General features: G+C 43.8%; 1 protein-coding gene across 1 annotated transcript; it reads left to right on the top strand.

The window, feature by feature from the left end:
* CYP2J2 (cytochrome P450 family 2 subfamily J member 2) lies at window positions 1–25,518 on the top strand. Its single transcript, XM_070405234.1, has 9 exons — window positions 1–277; window positions 1,896–2,058; window positions 5,189–5,338; window positions 6,615–6,775; window positions 10,219–10,395; window positions 12,340–12,481; window positions 16,628–16,815; window positions 20,095–20,233; window positions 24,724–25,518. Exons 1-9 carry the CDS (start codon window positions 80–82, stop codon window positions 24,900–24,902), a joined length of 1,497 nt encoding a protein of 498 aa, XP_070261335.1. The 5' UTR covers window positions 1–79; the 3' UTR covers window positions 24,903–25,518.
* Window positions 25,519–26,814: the final 1,296 nt, after the last annotated feature.

Here is a 26,814-nt window from a genome sequence, read left to right as displayed (position 1 = left end):
CAGCGACGGGTGGGACGTCACCTGGTCACCTGCTCCGAGCGCCTTGGAGCCAGCAGACCTCAGAGCCAGGCTCCCCGCGATGGGCTCCCTGGCGGCGGCGGTCTGGAGGGTGCTCCACCCCAGCTCTCTCCTGCTGGGTGCGGTTGTCTTCCTGCTCCTTGCCAACTTCTTCAAAAACCGGCTCCCAAAGAACTACCCGCCCGGGCCCGCGCGGCTGCCCCTCCTTGGGAACTTCTTCCAACTGGACTATAAGCAGCCTCATCTGTCCCTTCAGAAGGTAGGAACCGGCACAGGTGCTGGGTGGAGTCCTGACCCTGACCTGAGGGCAGGACCATGGCGGGGACCCCGGGATGGAGAGCAGGGCACCTAACTATAGTAACTAATGTGTACTGCATATTTGGAAGTTGCTAAGAGAGTAGGCCTTAGAAGTTCGCATACACGAGGCTTTGGTTCATTCACTTTAATAGCTATGTAGTATTCTGTCATTACACCATTTTTTTTTTAAACTGTGGTATAATTGACATAGAACATTGTATTAGTTTCAGGTGTGCAACATAATGATTCCATATTTGTATACATCTGGGAATGATCACCACCATAAGTCTCGTTAGTATCTGTCACCACGCATAGTTACAAAATTTTTTCTTGTGATATGAACTTTAAGATGTACTCACAGCAACTTTCAAATATGCAATAGAGCTTTATTACCTATAGTCAGGATGCTGTGCTTTACACCCCCGGGACTTACTACTTTATAGCTGCAAGTTTGTACCTTTGACCCCCTTCACTCATTTTGCCAACTTCTCACTTTCACTCTCTGCTTCCACTACACCCTGAGGTCCCCACTACACCCTGAGGTCCCCACTATGCTCTGAGGTCCCCACTACACTCTGAGGTCGCCAGTGAACTCGAAGGCCCTGGAGCCACCTCAGGGTCTAGTCCTCGAATCTTACACAATGCCTGGGAAATTCCCTCCCCCACTCTATAGCTTCCTCACCTTGGCTGCATTCCTTCGGCTCCAAGTCATTTTCCTTTTCTGAAAGACAGGGAAATTCATTACTGCCCTGGAGCACTTGTGAGATTAAATAAAATAAAATGGGAAAGGTGCTCACCATGGTACCCAGTGAGCGTGGCCATTGTGACCAGCGGTGCCATCCTCCAGCACATCCCCGCACTCCGGTCCTCTCCATCGCCAGGAGCGCACACCAGGTCTTTCTGCACACAGAGTGCCTTCATTCCTCCAGGACCCCAGTGGCCACGCGCCAGGTACCAGGAAACAAAGTGCCTTTCACATTGCTGCCCTCCTTCTCCCTCACAGCACCCTGGGAGGGAGGGAGGCTCCAAAAAGTGAGACCGTTTTCTCAGGAGCCCAGAGCTGGTGACCAGAGAGCTAAGGTTCACACACAGCCCCAGAGCCGAAGGGCTTTTCTCACACCGGGCCCCAGCCGGATAAGGAACTTTCTGTCTTCTCACATGTGTTGAGAAAGGAAGCGTTCTCTTTGGTGTAAAAGATATGATTTACTGAAAAGTCCATGCTTGTCAACAACAAAAAATACATTTTAAAATGAAAAGAATAAAAAAGTCCGTGCTTGCTACACCAGATGTGCACTACATGGGTCTCAGCCATCCTGGTTAGTCACGTGTACTGAATTCTCTCCCTTTACTAGACTTCAGGACAAGGCTAGATGCTCACTCAGTTCTTATCGGCTTACTCTGAATGAATGTTTTATAAGGTATGTCCATGCTCGGTAGTGACTTGCACCCAGGCCTGGTTGAGAGGAGGAGGAGAGGAATCAAGGCATACACCCAGGCCCTCCATACAGCCCCCAGCTCCACACTCCTTCTTTCCTGGACACAGAGATATGCGTGCTCAACTGTGACTGTTTCCTTTTCAGTATGTGAAGAAATATGGGAACGTTTTTAGCATGGAGTTTGGTGCCTGGTCTTCAGTTGTGGTAACTGGATTGCCCTTAATCAAAGAAGCCCTTGTCCACCAGGGTCACAACATTTTGGACCGTCCCCTGTCCCCTGTTCGAAAACGGATCTTTAAGACAAATGGTAAGCTTCTTGACCAATGTTGCATGTGGATGTCTTAATATTTTTAAGGCTTGTTAGCCGTGCCTCTGTTTCTGTAATTCTCCAGCACTCCCCAGAGACCAAGCCCATTATAGAACTCCTAAGGGGTGTCCCAAAATTCACGCAAGAAGTAATTTTGATAGAAAACACAGGTTTATAATTAAAAATTGTAAATTTTTTATTGATTCATAAAGTATACAGTATAGGGTTATGTACGGAATAGCATATCGGGTAAATGGCCTCCACGGCACAAAAAACTGGATTATCATATCGCGATAGCGAGCACCATTAACTGTTATTGCCTGAGCAACCGCATTTTGGTCATGGAAAATTTCAACAAAAGAGTTCGTATGTGCCAGCAAAGCCATGGAGGAGGCCATTTACCCGATATGCTATTCCATACATAACCCCATACTGTATACTTTATGAATCAATAAAAAATTTACAATTTTTAATTATAAACCTGTGTTTTCTATCAAAATTACTTCTTGCATGAATTTTGGGACACCCTTTACTTTTAAGAAAGCTTGATGCTCACATTTCCCCACGAAGACACTCTCAGAGGATCAAGCAGGGCCAGTCCTAACGACGGGAATTTGGAAAAACAGCATCTTCCGTGTGTGGTGTGCGGTGTGCATTCACTCATTCTGGATGCTTTGATAAACACGTATCCCTTCATTCCATGAGAGCAGAGGAGGCAGCGATACGTTCGCTCTTTCTGGTTTCCCACTGCCAGTCTCTTCCCCTAGGAACGCGGATGTGCCTCTGCTTCCTTCCACTGCTTTTGTGATTTCTTCTTCTTGCCTCTAGTTCCTTATGCTTTATCATTAAGGTGTCCACAGGGCATCTCAAGCCTTCCAGTCTATGTTAGAACAGTTTGGCATGAATAGTTTAAATGATCATTAAATAAAGTGAAACATTTAAAAATCTAAATGAAAATGTATTGCTCTACCAGAGCACCATATTTTTCAAGTGCTCCCCAAGTCCTCTTTGAAATAGTTCACTGCTTCACTCTCCATCCATTTACTCTATTTATTATCTGCAATGTGAAGTACAGTGCAAGGCACCAGTGATACAACAATGAGCGAACAGATAAAATCCATGTTCTTATGTAAGTCAAATTCTATTCAGAGAGAAAGACTATCAACTATCCGTAATAATTTAAAGCCTTTACGTAGATGAGGGCAGATGCACTTACTAGGGGTATCTAATCTAGTCCTGAGATTCAGGAAAAACAAATGTAAGTAAATGACAGTTGATTTAATGAAGTGAAGAAGCAATCAGGCAGAGGGACTAGAATATAAAAAGTCCCTGAGGTGGGAAGGACAGTGAACCTGAGGAAAGGAAAAAGTGGCCAGTGTGGCAAGCACAGAGACTCAATGGAATAATTAAATGGAGATGAAGCTGCTGAGCTTGGCCTGGGATAATTTATTCAAGTTCTCAATAAGGATGTTGTTTTTTATTCTAATAACAATTAAGTTCTTGATAGTTTTCAGTAGAAAAAAGAATCATCATATTTACATTTTAAAGCCTTATTTGGGTTGCAATGTAGAGAATAAAATAAAGGAAGCAAGAGACTGGTGCAGCATTTTAGGTTAGAGCAGTGGTCGGCAAACTGCGGCTCGCAAGCCACATGCGGCTCTTTGGCCCCCTGAGTGTGGCTCTTCCACAAAATACCGACTTCTGCGCATGGGCCACGAAGTTTCAATCACACTGTACGTGCACGCCCACACGTGGTATTTTGTGGAAGAGCCACACTCAAGGGGCCAAGAAGCCGCATGTGGCTCTCGAGCCGCAGTTTGCCGACCACTGGGTTAGAGAAAGTGGTTGCTTGGATCAGAGAGGTGGCAAGAAAGGTCAGTAGATTAAAATGGGACAGTGGCAGAGAAGATACATGGATTTAAGGTATTCAGGAGGTAAATCCTAAGACATGATGACCAGAGGGAGGGACACTGGAGGGAGACCCCCAAATGGGTGGAGTGATGGAAGGAAGGAACATTTGGAGGACCAGGTGTGTGGTTAGGCTTGGGTGGGGAGTTGCATGGAGAAAAGCATAAATTCAATCACGGACAGGCTGAGATTGAATGCTAAATTGGCAAAGTCAAGTAGACACCTGTGTATCTGTGTCTGGAGCTCAGGGACAGAAATAGAGGGTCACTGTCAACAGACGTTAGTGTAGTGAGATGTAGTGAGTTGTCCCAGAAATGGAGTAAGGGTACGAAGCGAAGAGTTCACCTTGAAGAACTCCAGCATTTCAGAACTTGGTAGGAGATAAACTAGCCAGAGATATGGGAAGTTCTCTGCTTTCAGAGATTAGGGGACAGTTCTGGAGAGTGCAGTGCCCCGAGAGGAGAGAGTTTCGGGAAGAAAGGGTCAGGAGCTGCTGAAAGACCAAGTAAGGTGAGGTTGCAAAGCATCCCTGGATTTTCCGGCGAGGAGGGCCATTTCATGGAGATGGTGGAGGCTGGAGCCAGGGGTGGAAAGAAATTGAAGAGTGAGTGCTCTGGAAGGGCAGAGGTGACAGGAGCGTGTTATGAAAGAAAGGATGGTCTGTTGAACACAACGAGATGTTGTCTTTGCCTTTGCCTGCACAGGATATCCACTCCTCTGCTTTCTTCAGGCATGTACTCATCTATTAAGGTCCAGCAAAGCCTTGCCTCCTTACAAACCTGGGTTTTCTCCCCTGGGACTGCATTGTTAGTATGCAGCGTAACATAAATACATAAATCTACCTACGTGGCTGGCAATCAAAGCGTGGGCTGGGCACTCAGGGATGCACAGGGATGCACACTTGAATGCCTGTTCAGCTGCTTACTACCTCTGTGTGTGACCTTGCACACGTTACCTTATCCCTGGTGCCTCAGTTTTCTCATCAGCAAAAGTGGGAAAGGGGGTGATAATTGTGTCTACCTCAGAGTTCCTGTGAGTAGGAAATTACGTAATGCATAAAAAATGCGCATGTGCCTGGCCTTGCAAACCATCAGTACATGTTGGCAATTACATTCATTGCTCTGGGAGGGCTCCTCTGAATACTTTTCCCTGCCTAATGCCCTTTCCCCTTCTGTCATCTGATACAAGTCCCTGTACCCATTGTTGGCTTTCTTTCATTCAGGCTTGATCATGTCCAATGGCCAGGAATGGAAGGAGCAGAGAAGGTTCACCCTGACAACACTGAGGAACTTTGGTTTAGGAAGGAAGAGCTTAGAGGAACGCATGCAGGAGGAGGCCTACCACCTCAACCAGGCAATAGAAGAGGAGAACGGTGGGTATATTTCCTAGGTCAGGTGCTGGAGACTGTGGCTCATTCATTCACTGAACAGATACTAGTTAGTACTTATATGCCTGTCCTGTGCCCAGCAGTGTGTTAGGCACTAAGGATATAACTGTACAACTAACCATGGCCCTGTGCTCATGGAGCGCTAGAATTAAGCAAAAGAAGACAGGCATTAAAGACATTACTGATTATGCCCTGGCCAATGTTGCTAAGTGGTTAGAGCATCGGCCCATGCACCAAAGGATCATGGGTTCGACTCCCAGTCAGGGGCACATGCCTGGGTTGGGGGTTTGCTCCGTTTCCTGGTCGGGGCACGTGCGGTAGGCAACCAGTTGATGTGTGTGTCTCATCTCTCTCTCCCCCCCCCCCCCCCCCCCACTCTCTCTGAAAAGCAATAGAAAAAGTATCCTCTGGTGAGGATAAACAAAATACAAAAGACATTACTGATTTTTTTTTTTTTTTTTTTTTTGAGAATAAAGCAAGTTATTCAAGTAGAGGAAAAGAAAGAGGCCAGAGCACCGGCACCACTATGAAAGAAGTGAAAGTACAGCCTGCTTCTGGCAGGGTGGATGTGGGCCAACTTCACAGAGTTGTGCTCCTGGTCAGTTAGTTATTGGCAGTTTGTTTCCAAGGATGTGGGTGGGTCTGGGGGATTGTCTCCAAACATTGTGGTGTCAAATTCTGACTCCACCTTCTGTTTGGGAGGGGGCGTTGTTATTGTCATGACTCCCGGGACCATGCAGGAGCCTCCAGCCATTAACTCTTTCCCTTTAATCATTCCTGGAAGTGTGGGCTCCAGTGAGAGAATGTCAGCTCCTACTTCCTCAATCCACTTGTCCGGATTTTTTCCTAACTTCTCCTCCTCCCCCTCCCCCCACTCCTGCTCCTCCTTCTCCTCCTCCTCTTCCTCCATCTCCTCCTTCTTGCAGAAAACATAAGAACTCTCCCATGCCATTGTAGAATGTTTTGCCTCTCGTTGTAAAATAGGTTGCATGCCTCAGAATGTTTCAACCCTTCTTCTCTCCCCCTTGTGTAGCTGGTAATATGTACATCAGTTCGACATTACTGATTTTAAACACTGGCCATCAGTTTGACTTCCCAGGCACTGAGTGAGTACTTGCTGTCAGATCCCGGGTGGGTGCTATGGCCAGAGCCTCAGATGTGTTTCTGTGCTCGTTATGTCATATGTCATAGGTCATGTAGACTCTCAGTAGAAAACAGAAACAAACCAAGCTCAAGGGTCCACCTTTTCTTCCACCTCCAGGACAGCCTTTTAACCCTCACTTCAAGATCAACAATGCAGTTTCCAACATCATTTGCTCCATCACCTTTGGGGAGCGCTTTGAGTACCAGGATAGTCAGTTCCAAGAAATGCTGAGGTTGCTGGATGATATCATACGTATGGAGGTGTCAGTGTGGACCCAGGTAAGGGGTTCTCTTTTCATATCTTGGTTAGGGATATTGGGGCTGATGTCAGACACAGATGTTTTTATAAGCTACACTATAACCTTTTCAAACTGACTTCAACACCAACTTGTTTGAAATCAACTAGTGTGACTCTAGTGTTTTTGGTATTTTAAAATATTTATTATATACAAAGAACATTTCTAACATTCATGTAAAGCAATAAACTTTACATAGCATACACCTGTGCACCCCTGTTGTTTTATTTAAAAAGGACAGTAGTGCCATTGCCTTTGAGTCCCCCCCATCCCTCGTGTCCCTCCCTAAGCCAGCCATCTCAGACCTCCTCTCTCCATTGGCCGGTTGTTTGAGATTCATTTGTGTTAGTTGCCCTTTTTATAAAATTCTGAATAGCATTTCATCTTATGAATATGGCATTGTTTGTCACTCTATTCTCTATTGATATACACTTGGATGGTTTCCAGGTTTTGAATGTTATGAATAAAGCTGCCATATACATTCTAGTACAACTGTTCATGTGGACACATCCATTCATTTCTCTTGCATGTGTAAACCTGGACATAGAAGATGCTGCCTAAAAGTTTCCAAAACTGTTCCACTGTTCACACACCCATCAACAGGATATTATCAATCTAATTTCATAGGGTAAAGACATTTGGGGTTCAAACCTCACCCCTTTCTTGGTGGACCCTGTGCTCCATTTTTGTCTCTGGGGGTCTGTGAGTCTGTCAGAAACTCTGTTCAGCTTCTTGGTCTTAGACCAGCGCAAGTGTTGAGGTCACCTCTCTGGTATCTAGAAGTGGATTTATTTTTTATTTATTTATGACAAGCATCTTTGCTTAGAGCTTTAAGGCTCCATCATATCAAAATGGATAAAGAAGTTATCATGCATCCTAGCATATGAAAAGGCTATAATGAATGTGAGCTATTGTTATTATTATCAAAGTTATTTTTGAATTCCTAGTGCTCACTTCGTCATGGTAGTCCCCAACCCAGTGATTCCACTTTTGTTCTTCCTAATAAGACAGAACCCAGGAAAGGTGAGAGCTCAGAGGGTACCCCGCTGACTTTCTCCAGGGAAAATAAATGCCTGGAACAGTAGGAAGGGGCAGCAGAGGTGGGGGGGATAAGCATTTTTTGGAGTCCAAAAATAGATGAGGTGCCTTGATGAACAACTACACATACTTGATCTAAGTTAATTTTCACAACAACCGTTTAAAGATGAAATGAAGCATCCTAGTGTGTGCAGGCAGACATGGCAGTGTGTGAGAAAAGCCTGATTGTGGTCCACTGGCTCTGTGTTAAGTTCTTAATGGATTGCATGTCATTGAGTCACCAGAATAACCCTGAGGCCCACAGGCACCAAGTTAAACAAAAGAGCAACAAGTTATATCCTCTTCATTTTCATTATTATTATTATTATTATTATCATTAGAGGCCCAGTGCACAAATTCATGCACAGGAGGGGTCCCTCGGCCTGCCTGATCAGGGCCGGCCAGAGGGAGGGACCACAGTAGGTTGGCTGTGAGAGCGCACTAACCACCAGGGGGCAGCTCCTGCATTGAGTTTTTGCCCCCTGGTGGTCAGTGCGCATCATAGCTACCGGCCAGTAGTCCGGTCCTCTGGTCGTCCGGTCATAACGATCACTTGGGCTTTTATATATATATATAATTATCATTATCAAAATACTATAGCTAGAAAGCAACAGAGCTAATAGCCAAACCCATGTCATGTCTTAGGTCTAGGTCAGTGGTTGGCAAACTCATTAGTCAACAGAGCCAAGTATCAACAGTACAAGATTGAGATTTCTTTTGAGAGCCAAATTTCTTAAACTTAAACTATATAGGTAGGTACATTGTTATTAATTTAATTAGGGTACTCCTAAGGCTTAGGAAGAGCCACACTCAAGGGGCCAAAGAGCCGCATGTGGCTCGCAAGCCGGAGTTTGCTGACCACTGGTCTAGGTGATTTTCCATTATGTTATGCTGTCTGTTTCCTACCAGATATTATTAGGGAGAATATATTCAAAAACCAATTTATTTCAGTAAAAATGTCTTACTGTTATGGAGGCAGAGAAATACATATATATATATATTTAACTCACATATCTATATAGCTATCTATAATAATAAATGTGTAATAGGCAAATTAGACCAGTCGTCCTTCCAGATGACCTTCCAGACGAAGCCGGGGCTACAAGGGAAGCCCAGGTCCTAGGTGCCTGCCAGTGGCCGGAGGGCAGCCTAGGTCACAGGTGCCGGTGGCCAGAGGGAAGCCCAGGTCCCGGGTGCCAGACAGAAGCTGATGCCGGCAGCTGGGGGAAGGAGGCCTACTCTTGCACAAATTTCATGCATCAGGCTTCTAGTATATCTATATAGGGATGGATAGATAGATAGGTACCTCTCTCGCACATGTGATAATTGCCATGAAGAAAAATAAAATAGGATAAGGGAATGGAAAGAGAGTGGCAAGGCTACTGCCACTTATAGGATCATTAGGTGAGACCACTCCAAGTAGATGCATTTGAGTGGCACCCTAATGAAGTGAGGGGTTGGAGTTCTACAGATTTTGGAGGAAGAGCCATCTAGGTAGAAGGAATAGCAAATGGAAAGACCTAAAGAGGAACGCCCTTGATGTCATTATAGAGACCAGTGGGGCTGGACTGGAGAAGATAAGGTGGCAGAGAGTGACAGCAAAGCATGCGACAGGTGCATGCAAGGACCCGCTCATGTAGAGCTTCTATGCCCAGAAACTGATGTAGAAGTCATCTCTGCATATCATGGGAAGTCATTGGAGAATTAATGATCAAAAAGTGAAATGATCTGACTAAACCAGTGATTTTCAAACGTTTTCATCTTATGGCATACACAAACGAATTAATTACTAAAATTCTATGGCATACCACAAAATACATTTTTTTGCCAATGTGACAAAAAATAGGTGTAATTTTTATTCATTCACTCTGGATGGCTATTGTGTTGGCTGTTGTCATTTTTTTATTTGACAATTTAAGGGAAAATAGGTTAGTGCCCACGACTAAATAGTCAGGAAGTACATGTTTTAAAACTTCTTGTGGCACACCAGTTGAAAATCACTGGATTAGACCATCCAATGATTACTCTGGCTGTTCTGTCAAATAGACTGGGAATGGGATTAAGAATGGAATCAGAAAGCCTGCTGGAGGCTATTACGACACCCAGATAAGAAACGGTGGCTTGTACAAGGATGAAAAAGCAATTGGGGTGGTGAGAAGTGGTCTGAAATGATATACTTGGGATGGAGCACTGACATGCTTTGCTAGGGAAATGAGAAGAGGGATGAGAGCAATCAGAAGGTCAAGGTCTAAGTGTAAGCAAACAAGAGCTAGAAAGAGAATGTTTCTGTTGTCTCATAAAGTGGGATACGGCACCATAGTGTCTTCATGTTCTGTTTTTCTCCATTAGCTCTATAATACCTTTCCACGGATAATGAACTTCCTTCCTGGATTCCACCAAACACACCTTGGCAAATGGGAGCAACTGAAGTTGTTTATTTCTCGTGTGATCGAAAACCACAAGAGAGATTGGAATCCCGAAGAACCAAGAGATTTTATCGATGCATACCTCAAGGAAATAGAAAAGGTGAGGAAAATTGTTTCCTGTGCTTTGTTTTTGAAGAACCAATGGGGATGTACAGGTTTCCTCCTGATGCTGTAACAAGTTAACTCAGTGGCTGACAACAACACAGATTTAGCTCACAGCTTTGGAGGTCTTAAGTCTGAAACTAGTTGGTCTGGGCTCAAGTCAAGGTGTTGGCAAGACTGGCTCCTGTGAGGGCTCGAGGGGAAAATCTGTTTCCTTGACCTTTCCAGCTTTTAGAGGTCACCTATATTGCTTGGCTCATGGCCCCTTCCTGCATCTTCAAAGCCATCCCTGTAGCATCTTCTCTGTTACCTTCCTTACATCTTCTCCTGACAACCCTCTGGCCTCTTGTAATTGCATTGGGCCCATTGGGATTCTCCAGGATCATCTTCCCAAACCAAGACCCTTAACTTAATCATATCTATAATGTTCCTTTTCCCATATGACATCCACAGGTTTCAGAGATTAGACATGACATCTTTGTGAGTCATTATTCAATTTACCACAAAGGAGTAAAAATAGAGGCAGAATTTCATAGAGTGTAAGAGTAGCATTAACTCAGGATGGATGACGCAATTAGGAATAAAGATATGGGTTCAATGGTATTTGGCTTGAGGTCTTGGAAATGCACAAATGCTGCCTTTTCTTCTTCTATTCTCTACCCTCCATATTTGAAGGAGCTGTATGAAAAAGGAAAAATAAGAATTGAACCTCAAAACTTTGTTTTATTATTATATGCACCTGTGCCCAATGACCTACCCCTACAAGAAAAGCTGAGTGCGTGGGAGAGTTTATCCTCAAGGACTGAGTAGAACCCTATATTGTCCACTTTCTGACATTATCGGAAAGAAATGGGGGTGGGGGAGCCAAATTAGATGTGTAGTATTTAACACTGTAATCCTTCTGATTAATAGACTTTGTATCAGTGTCATCATCTTTTTAAACATTTTTTTTTATTGAGTTTTTACAGAGAGGAAGGGAGAGGGATAGAGAGTTAGAAACATCGATGAGAGAGAAACATCGATCAGCTGCCTCCTTCACACCCCCTACTGGGGATGTGCCCACAACCACGGTACATGCTCTTGACTGGAATCGAACCTGGGACCCTTCAGTCTGCAGGCCAATGCTCTATCCACCGAGCCAAACCGGTTAGGGCTCATTTTTTATTATCACATTAGTTGTTCCTCCTATGGAAGTTGGCAGAGTGATGAATTTCTTTCCCATCCCCTCTCTTATTTCACTGTATTGGCATTATATTAATAGAAATATTGATTTCTACTCAGAGGAGGAAACTTCATGTGCTATATGGGACCACACATTAAGAGGAATGTTGAGAAATTAAAGCTCTCCGAACAAGGTGGTAAAAATGATGAAATGCCATGAAGAATGATTGTTAGAATCAGAGAGTTTTCATATGGAAGGAAAAGATTAACTGAGAGATATACGACTTGTTGCACTTAGACAAGTTCAGTTTATTCTTTCTAGTATCAGTATAAACATTTGTTGAGTATTTGCCGTGTGCCCTTTGCCTCTCACATGATTCATAATGTTGTCTTCATGGGTGTGTTTTGTTATTTCTATTATATAAGATGGGAAACTGAAGCAGGGAGGATAAGTAACTTGCCCTTTGTCATAGAAATAGTGAATGGGGTGGCTAATATTCGAACCCAAGTCTGACTCTCCACTGTACTAACAGCTTCTCCCAAATTATAGGCATAAAAAATCATTGTCTTGATTTTCATTCACCCAAACTAAGAAACATTTCCAGCCCTTGGGGTAGGACTATGCTAACAATATTGCTGTGATAAGACTGCCTCCCAAGGAGACGGAAGGCAGAGCCTTTCTCTGGGGCTCTTTCCTCCCACCTGTCTCCCCAGGATGAAGCCCCTATGCATTGTGGCCACCAAGAACCCTAAATAAACTAACAAACATGGTGCTTTCTAGCATAAGGGCGATGATTCTTCCAGTTTCAATGAGGAAAACCTCATCTTCAGTACCCTGGACCTCTTCTTTGCTGGAACCGAGACAACTTCGACGACGCTGCGCTGGGGTCTGCTTTACATGGCCCTCAACCCAGAAATCCAAGGTGAGCAAGCCTGGGCCAGGACACAGCAATGCCTCCTGGACACACTGCCCCAAAGTTGGGAGCAGAAGATAGCATGGCGGAGAGGAAAGGTAGGCAGGACAGTCACCAGGCCATGTGGACTTGAGAACAGGCACGTTCTTCATGTTTTCTGTCGTGACTGTAATGGAGCCACGTCATACAAATATAATAAGAGTCCCTGCCCTCAGGAAACTCTACTGGGAAAAACAGTGAAGTTAATTGTACATGGAAATTGTACATTGTACAATTGTACATTGGTGAGTTCCAGGAAAGTTACATTCTCACAAGAAATCTGGTCTTAGGGGAAGTTAGATGTCAGACAACACAGAAAGGAAGGAAGGAAGGAAGGAAGGAAGGAAGGAAGGAAGGAAGGAAGGAAGGAAGGAAGGAAGGAAGGAAGGAGGGAAGGAAGGAGGGAGGGAGGGAGGGAGGGAGGGAGGGAGGGAGGGAGGGAGGGAGGGAGGGAGGGAGGAAAAAGACCTTTTCCTAACCTCTCCTTTTAGGTTGTCTTGCATTGCTCTATAGAAAATGTTTAAACTTCTTACTTTGATATATCATTCCCTCTGCTGTGCCTCTTACTTCCTGTCCAGCCTCAATGCACCCACCCTGCATGGCTGCCTCATTAAATTGCCTGTCATTTTCTCTGCATTGTCATTATTTGTGACTGTGTCATTGCACTTGTTCTTCCTTCTACAAGAATGTATTTTCCTAATTTTTCTACTTGGCAAACAACTAGCTCTGCTTGAATAATCTGTTCAACACCACCTCTCATGTTTTCCAATCCTCTAGAAAATTAGTAGCATTCTCTTTCTCTAGAGATGACCTGATGCCCCTCCATAACTGTGCTATTGCTTATTATTTGTACATCTTCCCCACAAACTGTAGTCCATTCAGTGACAGTGACTGTTATAATCAGTTTTCTTTCTCCAGGTCCCAGAATAGTTTGAGCACATGAGAGATCAGATTTGTTATGATACAACTTTTTAAACTCTCGGTAACAGTTTATTAAAGGGATATAAAATTTATTTAGTGGATCAAGACCTTTTTTTTTTTTTTTTTTTTGGTTAATCCTCACCCGAAGGTATTTTTCCATTGGTTTTTAGAGAGAGTGGAAGGGGAGAAACAGAGAGAGAGAAACATCAATGTGAGAGACACATTGATTGGTTGCCTCCCTCATGCACCCCGACCAGGGCCAGGGATCAAGCCTGCAACCGAGGTACATGCCCTTGATCAGAATAAAACTCAGGACCCTTCAGTCTGGGGACTGACTTCTATCCACTGAGCCAAACAAGCTAGGGCATTTTTTTTTTTGTAAAATAAAAATAGAATAGAAAAGATCAGAGTGCTTTCCATGTACTATGGGCAAATTTGTTCATGCAACTCTCTTCTCACTCTCTCTCTCTCTCTCTCTCTCTCTCTATATATATATATATATATATATATATATATATATATCTCACATATATACATACATATATATGTCACATAAATATATACACATAAATATAATGTGTATATATTTATGGATACTTGAGTCATAATGCAAAATGCCTTTGCAACTGTGAATTACATTTTTTTAAAAGTGTAAAAGCTACCTAGTTAGGATACAGACTTAGCTTCTATAGTAGAGGCTCCAAAATAATAATGGTTAAGTTGATAGATTTTTACACTCATGTTCATAGCAGCATTATTCACAAAACACCAAGAGGTGGAAGTAACCAAGTGTCCATTGATGATGAACAGATAAAAATGTGGAGTATAATGGAACATCATTCAGCCTTAAAAAGGAAGGATATTCTGACACATGCTTAAACATAGGTAAACCTAGAGGCTATTATGCTAAGTGAAATAAGGTAGTTACACACACACATACACACACACCCTCACACGCACACACACACACATAAAATACTGCATGATTCCACTTATATGAGGTATCAAGAGGAGTCAAATGCATAGAAACAGAAAGAAGACTGCTACTTGCCAGAGGCTGGGGAATAGGGAGAAATGGGGATTTGTTATGTAATGAATACAGAGTTTCACTTTCGCACGTTAGAAAAGTTCTGAAGATTGGCTGCATAATAATGTGACTATTCTTAACACTATTAAACTATACACTTAAAAAAGGTTAAAATGATACATTTTATGTGTATTTTACCATGATTAGAATGTTGGGGTTTTTCTAAAATATATTTTTATTGATTTCAGAGAGGAAGGGAGAGGGAGAGAGAAATAGAAACATCAATGATGATAGAGAATCATTGATCGGCTGCCTCCTGAATGCCCCCTACTGGGGATGGAGCCCGCAACCCAGACATGTGCCCTTGACCAGAATTGAACCTGGGACTCTTCAGTCCGCAGGCCAAAGCTCTATCCACTGAGCCAAACCGGCTAGGGCTCTAGACTGTTTTAAATGGACGGTAAAAACATATATAGAAGTTTATATATCAAATTTGAACTGCGGCTCTACAGAGCCCTTTGGGTTCCAAGCTCTCTCCATTGTGTTGTTCTGATATATCTAAAATAATGTTCTTATTGGCACCATCAAATATGTCTCCCCAATGAGAAGGGAAGAGGGTTCAAAAGCACACACCCTTCTTTTAAGGGTATGTTCCAATGATTAAACATTCCTCCTATACACTTTCTATTGGTCAGAACTTAGTCACATGGTCACACATAGTAAAAAGGGAATCTGGGATATGTAGTCTTTGGCTGAGTAATCAGGTATCCAGCTAGAATCTCAATTATTGTAAAAAAGGGGGGAGGGGGCAGATATTGGGAGACAATTAGCAGTTTCTAACATTTGTTGGGTGTTCACCTAAATCAGTTAATATAAATTTCAAAATATCCTTAAGATGAAAATAGATTTAGCCTCACTTAATAAGAAGAGGAAGCTGAGGCTCAGTCTAAGTAACTTGCAGCATAATTTTGTAGAGCAAAAGCTTACAACTAGAATTGTCTTATTCCAGGACCCGCTTTCCACTCTTATTACCTCCTTGACAAACAGGAGTCTATGGAGCCTACTATAATTTTAGCATTTTGATCCTAGTTATTCCACTCCTTAGCTTCCCAAGCTCAAGGAAAGGTATAGTACGCAAGAACTTTCTTTTCTTTCTTTTTTATATTTTTTATTTTCAACATACAGAATTTAATACAGAAAGATGTAGCAAAGGTGTAGGGGTCTTTTTCTTTATTGATTAAGGTATTACATATGTGTCCTTATTGCCCCATTGCCCACCCACACCCCAACTCATGCCCTCACTCCCCTGTTGTCTGTGTCCATTGGTTAGGCCTATATGCATGCATACAAGTCCTTTGGTTGCTCTCTTCCCCTTACCCCCACCCTCCCCTACCTTCCCTCTGAGGTTTGACAGTCTGATCGATGCTTCTCTATCTCTGGATCTGTTTTTGTTCATCAGTTTATGTTGTTCATTATATTCCATAAATGTGTGAGATCATGTGATATTTATCTTTTTCTGACTGGCTTATTTCACTTAGCATAATGCTCTCCAGTTCCATCCATGCTGTTGCAAAGGGTAAGAATTCCTTCTTTTTTACCACAGCATAGTATTGCATTGTGTAGATGTACCACTGTTTCTTAATCCACTCATCTGCTGATGGGCACTTAGGCTGTTTCCAGATCTTAGCTATGGTAAATTGTGCTGCTATGAACATAGGGATGCATATATCCTTTCTGATTGGTGTCTCTAGTTTCTTGGGATATATTCCTAGAAGTGGGATCATTGGGTCAAATAGGAGTTCCATTTTTAGTTTTTTGAGGAAATTCCATACTATTCTCCACAGTGGCTGCACCAGTCTGCATTCCCACCAGCAGTGCACGAGGGTCCCTTTTTCTCCGCATCCTCACCAACACTTGTCATTTGTTGATTTGTTGATGATAGCCATTCTTACAGGTGTGAGATGGTACCGCATTGTCGTTTTTGATTTGTATCTCTCGGATGATTAGTGACTTTGAGCATGTTTTCATATTTCTCTTGGCCTTCCTTATGTCTTCTTTCAAAAAGTATCTATTGAGGTCCGTTGCCCATTTTTTGATTGGATTGTTTATCTTCCTTTTGTTAAGTTGTATGAGTTCCCTGTAGATAAAAACTTTCTTTTCTTTTCAAGAAAAAGTGCAAGCTGAGATCGACAGAGTGATTGGCCAGTCACAGCAGCCGAGCATGGATGCTCGGGAGCTCATGCCCTACACCAATGCCGTCATCCACGAGGTGCAGAGAATGGGAAATATCATCCCCCTGAATGTGCCCAGGGAAGTAAACAATGCCACCACCCTGGCTGGATACCACCTGCCCAAGGTAATGAGGGACTCCAGCTTCTGATCTTAAAGCTTATTGCTTTAAATGGTAGGAATCTGAACTTGGAAAGTGACAGGTTCCTTTCCTAGGGAATCACTTTAATGGGGAGAGATATTATGCTTGTTTCAATATTTTTTATTTTTCTTCTGGTGTGGTCTTTAGAACGTTAATTCAACTAGGGTACTAATAGTTATTATGGCGAGGAAGGGGGACTCCTAGGTCAAATACGTCTAGGCAAAGACTGGCCTTTCTTTGCTGTGGGATTTCTCAGTGTTTTTACTATGAAAGGAGAATTGTGAACCTTTGTGGAGATGCAGCTGACTTTGCATGGAATCTTCTTCTTGGCCTTGGTAGAGCATCTCACAGGACTAGGGAGTTGCCAGAATCACTTTAGAAAATTTTGCTTCACAATCCTGGTTTATAGAACATTAAAATATAAAGGGACAATTGAGACCATCTGGGCCAACATCACATTAATGCTGGTGTTTCTAACGTAATATCCCGATAGGTGTTTTTTCAGCTTTTACTTGTAGCCCTCTGCTGGGAGAAACCAACCCAAGTGTGTGCAATATTAAGTATTAGAAAAGGAGAGGAAGAACACACACTTGTTAAGCAGTAATTATGTTCCAGGGACTACATAGTTTCTTTCAAAATATCTTAATCAGTCCTCAGGATAAGTCTGTTATTTCTATTTTATAAACTGGGAAGTACGGTCTCATCACGATTCAGCTTGTGTAAGGTCCCTCAACTACAAAGTGACAAGAGTTGGATTCAAGAACCAGATCTGTTCTGATCTCCAGGCTCATCTTTTTTGTACTGCATCATGTTCTCTACACAGGAGTTGTTTGACTTTGACCTTAAAAGGGTCTTCTTGCAATTGCTCTCAATTCATCCCTGTTTAATTCTGTGTCCTCACAAAGGAAATTCTGATCTCACTCTGCCCACCAGGCTTATGATCTCAGCAGACATCTCTCCTATGCCCCCTAGTGCCCTCTCTGCACACTGCACCTTTACAGCTCACTTGTTTTCTCACCACTTTGGTCAACCTCTGTGGGTCCATTCCAGTTGTCTATGTCCCTCTGCATATGCCGTACCTGAAGACGAACTTAAGAGGCAGGACCAGGGGGAATTTCCCATTGTACACGTTTTGGTCATTGTCCCTGCAGAGTCAGGAAAAGCCGCTATACCTGCAGCTATTGCATTTATGATTTCTTGCCGATTGACCATGTTATAGGTGAAGGCTGAGGTCTAAATCATGTCACAGGTGCTGCTTGCATTTTTATTGCAATTCATGTAAGCTCCAGGAACCATCTCAGCTCTTCCACTTATTTTTTTAAAATAAATATTTTATTAATTTTTTACAGAGAGGAAGGGAGAGGGATAGAGAGTTAGAAACATCAATCAGCCGCCTCCTACACATCTCCTACTGGGGATGTGCCTGAAACCAAGATACATGCCCTTCACCGGAATCGAACCTGGGACCTTTCAGTCCGCAGGCCGGCGCTCTATCCACTGAGCCAAACCAGTTAGGGCACCACCACTTATTTTTAACATCCACTTTAATGACCATCCTGGGAACCGAGAGATCTAAGTGACTAAGTTGTAGAGCAGGGGTCCTCAAACTTTTTAAACAAGGGGCCAGTTCACTGTCCCTCAGACCGTTGGAGGGCCAGACTATAGTTTAAAAAAAACAATGAACAAATTCCTATGCACACTGCACATATCTTATTTTGAAGTAAAAAAACAAAACGGGAACAAATACAATATTTGTATTTGCATGTGGCCCATGGGCCATAGTTTGAGGACCCCTGTTGTAGAGGCTAAGCTGCCATGGCTTTGATGTCAATAGACCTAATAGAAACCATGGCTCTACCTCCTCCAATATGTGACTCTGGGCACATTATTTAACCCCTCCGACCTTCAATTTCTTTAGTTGTAAAATGCATTAAGCCTACCTCACAGATTGAAGTAAAATGAGGTCATGCATGTCGAATGTTAAATCTACTGCTTAGTATAGAGAGTACTTAAAGTAACAGTTATCCTTTATTAATTCATCAAATGTGCATTAAGCATCTGAAATGCTCAGGCCTGGGAAAACAAACCTGAGGAAAATAACCATGCAAGTATGTACTTAGAAACCATGACAACTGCCCCACTGAAAAAACTCCCACATCTCTATAAAGATGCAGGCTGCTGGAATGGGGAGTGGTAGCAGGAGTGGTCAGAGGAGGCTTCCCAAGGAAGTGATGTTTGAGATGAGGGCAGCAACATGCTGAAGAGTTAGGAGGAAAGACATTAAGACACTGAAAACAACGTTTTAAAAGGTACAAAATGAGGGGAACCAAGCTGTTTGAGCAGCTGAAAGAAGGCTGATGTAATGGGAGTGCAGGCAGAGACACAGTAGCCCAGACAGGGGTCAGACAATGGATATGTCACCCAAGAGCAATGGGAAGTTGGTGAAGGGTTCTATCAAGTTCAAGGCTGGTGGGTGGGTAGGTGGGTGTGACACGATTAAACTTTATTTTAAGCTCACTGGGCTTTCAGAGTATGGAGCAGATTGAAAGGGGAAAGAGAGGACGTAGGCCATAGTAGCCAGCTATTATAGGAGTATAGGCAAGCAAGGGGTAGCCAGGAGTAAGATGGCAACAGTGGGCATAGAATGGAGGTGACAGAATTAAGAGAAATTTAAAGTAAAACTGACCAGCCTCACTGAAGGCTCAGTGGGGGAAAGGGAGGCATTAAGGAGGACTCTTGGGTTTCTTGATATGTACCTGTTGAATAGTGGTTCCTTTTACTGGACGACCTGATTCTATTATTAAACCTGGGCAGGTATAGTAGACATTGGAGGGAAGAGAATGGAGAAATAGGGATGAATGAGACGTTGTTTACCTTGCTGGATCTGCCATGGTCACCACTTCACTGAGCAGCTGTGTTGACTTTGGTACAGTACTGACTGGCAAAGCTCTATGTTATTCTCTCATTGGTGCATGCGTGTCTGCTTCCAGGTCCTACACTGACTGGTCCCTGCAGAGAACATCCATATTGCAGTCAAGAGTAGCCATACTTCCCTAGGAAATTCCCAGCAGGCATTTGCAGTCCATCATTGCAAGTTGTACCATGGCAAGGAGATTGGGGGTGGGGAGCTGGGCTCAGAAGACAATGGGTTGTGGAGGGTGAGGATATGGTCAGGACCTTTCTTGGGAGCAGGGGACTTCCAGCCCTCTGCATGGGTGTGTTGCATGGGTCAAGCCTTGCCTGAGTCTTTGCTGCCTTCTCCAGGGGACCATGGTCATAACCAATCTGACCGCACTGCACAGGGACCCTGAAGAATGGGCCACCCCCAACACATTCAATCCGGAGCATTTTCTGGAGAATGGACAGTTGAAGAAAAGGGACGCCTTTCTGCCTTTCTCAATAGGTGAGTTCTACAAAATAAGAGGGTGTGGGTCCAGAACTCCTCTCCACCCTCCCCTGCTCCTCTCCCTGTCATCCTTTGCTTTAGCTGGAATGCCTCCAAACAGCCCTGCCCAGCGTGACTTCCTGCTCCAGCTCAGGATTCCCAGGGCTGGCGTGGCTCCAGGCTGCCCTTTCTTCCTCAGCCCTTGCTTGGCAGGCAGGGCAGCCTGAAGATTCCAGCTTCACTCTGTTCTGTACCCTGGAACACTGGGGACAGAGATGCAGACCCTGCCTCTTGCTCACAAAAAAAGGTTGGGCATTTGCCATCTTCACAGAATTTCTAAGGGCCACCCATTCACACAGAACTAGAGCCAATTTATAACGAGGGTGGGGAGGGGTAAGGAAAGGGGCTACTTACTTATTATTATGGACATCAAGAGTGATGCTGAATGCCATCCTTGACTGGATGGGATTCTATTCTATATGTACCCTCTTTTGCCTCTTTACATTTTAATTATGCTATAAAAGTTTGGTTAATACATTTACAGGGTAGACAACTTAAATGGTGCAAAGGAGGATGCTGTGAAAACTCTCTCATGTTTCCAAGCAGCCAGTTTCAAAGGTTTTTTAAACTCATAACATTGTAAAATGAATAACAAAAATTCTCAGTATATTTCTTAGTGTTGCATTAGGCATGTCTCATGGGTTATTTCCTTAGTTCTGGAAATGTGTCCTGAGCCAGCAGTCAGCCCTGGGCATAGGACAATGAATGAAGTGGAAAAAATACCTGATCTCATGTAACATGTGTTCAGTGCAACTTTACAGTGTCCATACTACTATTGCCACTTTAGAGATAATGAAACTGAGGCCTGAGGGGTCAACTGTGGCATCTTTTATGTCTGTCATTGTCTTGTTTATATTTCCCTTTTTTACACTTATTTTTTTGTTTTGCATTGAATATGTATTACTTAGGGAGAAAAATTATTACACACACAAGAGAGATGGTGGTAGTGACCAGTGACGGGTGTTGTAGCCCAAGCAGGGTGAGCAGGGCATTTGCGAAGGGGAGGGGACAGCAGAAGCCTAGAGTGGGTGTCAGAGCACCAGTAAGATGAGGCGGGATCTGTACAGCATGTCTATGGTACTGATGGGAGATAAGTTATATACACAGGATACTGATCCAATAAGTAAACATATTGAAAATAATGGGGGGAAGTTACAAACAGGGAAGGGATGATAATAGAATTAACTCTGTGGTGTTGGACTGAAATAAGAGGTTATTGATACGAACTCAGATTTTTAATAGACTGGTAGGTAGATAGGTAGATACAGAAGTAAATATAGATGTAAACATGGATGCATATATATCCTCACATTTAAATATATACTCGTGTTATATACACTAGAGGCTTGGTGCACGAATTCATGCACATTGAAAGGCAATTAGAAGAAATATTTTAATATCGCTATTCGCCTTTTCTCTATAATAGAAGTGTCAACTGAATTCATGATCGACAATGACAGATCGAAACACACGTGTGCGATTGGCGCCAGTGAGAACTTTATGTATTTAGATAAACTTGTTTAATTAGACCTACTTTCTGATTTAGCTAAACTTTTTCCAGCCCAGTGAAGCACCCCAACTTCTCTTTCAGATAATTGTCAGCAACACAGCAGTTAAGTATCAACATGAAGCAGATTATTATTGTAGATCATGCAGGGAGAACAAAGGGTAAAATAAAATTTAACTGCAGCAGTGTTTGACTATATTCTGTGCAGTAAGAAAACCTGGAGTCATTTTCAAGGTCTATCATTTCTTACTTCTTTTCAATTGGGTCAAGTTTCTAAGCTTTCTAAATCTCCATTTTCCAGCTAATGAAAAGAAAATAGGATTCTACCGAGTCTCCTATCTACCTACTCCAGGACTTCTGTGAGGATCAAATGAGATGAGGCACAGGAAAATGCTTCACAAACATTTGGTTAAAGTGTAAAATATTTGCACCTGGCTGTAAAGCAAGTCATGTTCCTTGGCTGAAGAAATTCCAAGGAGGCTAGCTGATAGGGAGAGGAAGCCGGGTGTTGCTACGTGACATTATTACCCGGTGCCCACCGCTACCATTTCAGGCCTGGGCTGTGGGCCACATTTTGAGCCATGGAGTCTCGGCAGTGTTGGCTGTGATTTGGTGGGGTATTGCTCTGGGGTGGTGGTGGGGCCTGTGTCCCACTTGGGGGAAGCCGAGTGTTGCTTTGTCGGTGCCAGGTCTGCAGTGCCATTTCTTTGTAAATGGCCAGTGCACATCACTGTAGCTCCTGCATTGAGCATCTGCCCCCTTGTGGCCAGTGCGCATTACAGCAACCAGTCAGATGGTCAGAGGGACACTTAGCATATTAGCCTTTTATACATATAGATACTGAGTTGCTCTACCCACTGAAATGCCTGGGAGCAACACCACCTCAATACCAATGAGCATGTCTAATGCCCAGATCTAATCATTATCCACTAAAAGGAACCAGGACTTTTGGGGAAATTGGCTAATTCCAGGTTGGGGAAGGGAAAGCATGAGATAAGCCTGGAACATTTTTTTTTTTTGTCCAAAGTAAGAAAATACCAGCTTGAATGCTCACTTATTAGCCAAACATAGAGTATCTTGAGATCCAAACACTAATAACAAATTTTAACCCCTTCAATAAAATAGGAATCTGTGAATTCATACCGATATAAATAAATGAGTGCATAAATAAAATAGGGAGAGAGAGCATTTCCTTTAGTAGGATCCTAATAATGTAGAAGGAATGATGAAATTTTAAAACTTCCAATCAGGCAACCATTAGAGTAATTAATAATTTGGGCAAAAAATAGCAAAGGAAACTAGTCCAATGAGGAATGGTTATTAGTCTCAAAGTAGTATTTATCAGTTGCAAAGAGGAAAATAATAATTTTACAGGGGAGAAAGGATAGACACCACCGTAATGAAGTTAAATTCGCCAATAATGGAGCAAATCAAAAGCGTGTTCCACCTGATAGGGTGCAATGAGAAGCAGCAGCCTCCCTTGGGTGGTCCTGCCCCCAGAAACGCATGACCTCCCAACCTGAGTCTAATCATGAGGGAACATGAGAGACATTGACCAAATAATGGGTCTGTCATCTTCAAAGTGCCAAAGTCAGGGAAGTTGAGAAATTTCTTGTGTGATAGCCAAATGCAACTCCTGATACTAAACTGGGTCCCTTGACTAGAGAAAGGACATTATTGGGAGAATGGCAAAACCTGATTGAGATCTGAAGAGAAGATGGTGGGAATTTCCTGATTTGGTGGTTCTGCGGGATAACATCCTTGTTTGAGGGAATTCATCCTGAAGGTTTCATGGTTAACATAGGCAATTTACTCTCAAATAGCTCAGGAAAAATTACATTTTTTCAATATTATTCTTGCAAGTTTTCCATACATTTGAAATTATTTCAGAATAAAAGGTATGATGTGAAAAGTATCACAGTAAAGAACTGTAATACACAAAAAACTATTCTAGTAATGTTACCACCCACAAGATTTATTTAAAAGTCATCTTTTAAACTGTGTTCTTCCAAATTCCTTTTTTAAAAATAAGAAACAGGATGAACTTACAGATAAGCTATTGTATAGCTAGAATCTGTATTATCCAGGAGATGTATTAAAATACTTTGTTTTGCTCTCTACAGTATTAAATTATTTGGATTCCACATGTAGCTCATGCAATATATAAAATAAAATTCCCATGTTAAGCACACATTTCAACCAATGCCTCAAGAAGTTACTTAATTTTCCCCGAATCCCATGTCCAGAAAGTGGGAGGAGTAGAACTGGATCTCTGTCCTTCTACCTCTAGTTCTGAACTCACACAACAGGGACAGGGATGTGGCCTGGACGGGGCCATGTGTGAGCCGTGGAGCAAAGGATGCAGCCTAGGGCCCTGTGCTAGAAGCAAAGGCACTACTGGAGGAAGGACCGGCAGGCCTAAGGCCTGTCAAGGAGGGGGGCTAAAGTAGAGAGCCATCCACGTCAGCGAGGTCCCCGATCATCAAAGAGGAAAATATGAGCAGGGGAAAGAGGCCTTGTACTTTACACACCCTGCTCTGACATTTACTGGCTTATACTTTTGGGTAGTATTCCTTTAAGGTTTGAAAAAAATTAAGTCTTGTTTTCTGCTTCTGTCATTGTTGATAATTGATTTTTTAGAGCCTGTAGGCTAAACATCCACTTTCTAGGTCAACCAAGGCCCCCCACTTCAATCACTGCCTACAACCTGCACCTCCACCTGCCTGACCCCTGAAGGCACTGGAGCGAGTCCTGACATAAGTTGTCTGTGCTTTGCTTAAGCCTGGTGTTGTCAGATTGAATGAGCCTCTGTATACAAAGCCCCGGGGCCTAGCAGGCCCTCCCTCTGTTCAAGATTTAAAAGACTCTAGAGAAGATTTCAATCCCTCTGGGCACCAACACCAGCTGGAAAGATAACTTGTCTTATGTTCTTGTCTTTCAGGAAAGCGGGTATGCCTCGGAGAACAGTTGGCCAAGGCTGAGCTGTTTATTTTCTTCACCTCCCTTTTGCAAAAATTTACCTTTAAGCCGCCAGACAACGAGAAGCTGAGCTTGGAGTTCAGAATGGGCATCACCATCTCCCCAGTAGACCACCGCCTCCGTGCAGTTCCTCGGGCATGAGGGCATTGGGGGAGGAGGGGGCAGGGAAAGCAGGAAAAATGGGCATGTCCTCCAAAGGCACAGGGGCCTGCGCAGAAGGGAGGACCAGAGTGGAAACTGGATTCAAATTCAGTTTTATCTCCTGCAATGTAGCCTTTAACAAATCATGTATCTCTAGAAAACACCCCCAAAGATATTCTTAGAATAAAACCAATCACATCAGGCCTTGAACTTCCTAAATATCTGGGATTGACAGGCACCAGAGTAATCAGAAAGGTCAGAAGGGGCAGATGGAACAAACAACTTTTATGGGAGACAGCTGCAGCCAGGGAGGGAACTGAAGGACAAACGACCTGATAAGAAACCAGACAGGCATTAACTCACTTAGAAAGCCAGATCATTAGTGAAAAATTCCAAACTACATTCCCTCCCCACCGAAAGCAGATAGATGTATGTTGACTCACACAGTGCCAGATCTCCAGTAGAATGACCCCAGGTTACTTCCCCCGTTTGCTAAAAAGTATATAATGTGTGCTTAAACTCTTGGTCGGGGCTCGTAGCCGCTGCTCTGTGCCCAGAGTATGCTGCGGGTCCCAGCATGCTGGAAACAATAAACCCTTTGCTTTTTGCATGAGAAGCGTCTCTTGGTTCTTTGTGACAGCGGCTTGCGTCCAGGGCATTACATTTGGAGGTTCTACCGAGATTAACTGCAGCCGCCTTCAGGTACCAACGTTCCAACAGACGCTTCTTGGGGTAAGTGACGGCGCCTTTTTGAATAAGAATAGCGATCGCTTAGATATTGAGAGCTCAAATTTTGTTAGAGCTGGCAAATCTGTTCGGTCAGAGCTGGCAAATCTGTTCGGTCTGGTGGCTGTCGGGGAGGGGCGTGAGCCTCCCCCGACTGCGGCTGACAGACGTGTCGGGAGGTCGCAGGCCACATCCCCGGGGGACGCCCTGGTGGAGTCTGGAGAGGACCAGGGGCGCCTGGATTCCTCTCGTCTGTTAAATACTGATTCTGAAACTCTGTTGCCAGCTAGGTCAATTAGCTCTGTAAAACCTTCTTTTTGGATCCTTCGATTTTTGCCTCAACGCGTTGTGTCTGTTCTGGTTATTTGTTCTTTGTTGTCTGTCATTAGTCTGTGTTTTCTGTTTGTCATGGGCCAGAGTGCTTCTACTCCTTTGTCCCTGACCCTGGACCATTGGTCGGAGGTCAAGGGACAAGCTCAAAACCTTTCTCTTATCATCAAAAAGGGTAAATGGCAGACTTTTTGCTCATCCGAGTGGCCCACCTTTAATGTCAGATGGCCCCCGGAGGGGTCTTTCCATCTGCCTCTCATCAGGGAAGTAAGGAATCTGGTTTTTCAGCCTGGCCGACACGGACACCTGGACCAGGAGCCTTACATTTTAGTCTGGCAAGACTTATGTGAGAACCCCCCGGCGTGGGTCAAGCCCTTCTTACCCCCTGGTTCTCTCCCTAGGTCCTCGGTCTCTGCTTCTGAGCCTGCAATCCTCCCTGTGAAGCCGGCTCTCCCCTCTCCTCCACCCTCTGCTCCCTCTCCTCCACCCTCTGCTCCCTCTCCTCCACCCTCTGCTCCTCCTGGACGGACGTTATGGAATGGACTCAGACTGCTCCTTTGGGTATTGTGATTGATCAGTTCAAGGAGATTGCGGGAGGCTTTAGAGCTCCCTCAGAAATTGGGAAGTTGTTAGGAATTGAATGGATTGTTTAAACTCTGAATGAATGTCTGGTGAAAGTATGTGAGTGTAAAGGCGGGGCGGGGGGGGGGGGGGCAAGCGTGCGGGAGCGCGGTGCGCGGTGACCGCAGCCCTCGCCCCGGAGCCCGGCCGCGCCGCGGGCCCAGGCGGCTCGGCTGCAGCGGCAGCCCTGGGGGCTCGGGCTGGGCGCGGACAAGCTCGTTCGCGGAGCCTGGCG

Source organism: Myotis yumanensis, unplaced genomic scaffold (genome assembly GCF_028538775.1).
Source record: "Myotis yumanensis isolate MYYU_CA2020_CCGP unplaced genomic scaffold, mMyoYum1.0.hap1 SCAF_2, whole genome shotgun sequence".
Classification (NCBI taxonomy): domain Eukaryota; kingdom Metazoa; phylum Chordata; class Mammalia; order Chiroptera; family Vespertilionidae; genus Myotis; species Myotis yumanensis.
Note: the sequence above shows the minus strand (reverse complement) of the source record. Positions and strands in the feature narration are given on the sequence as shown.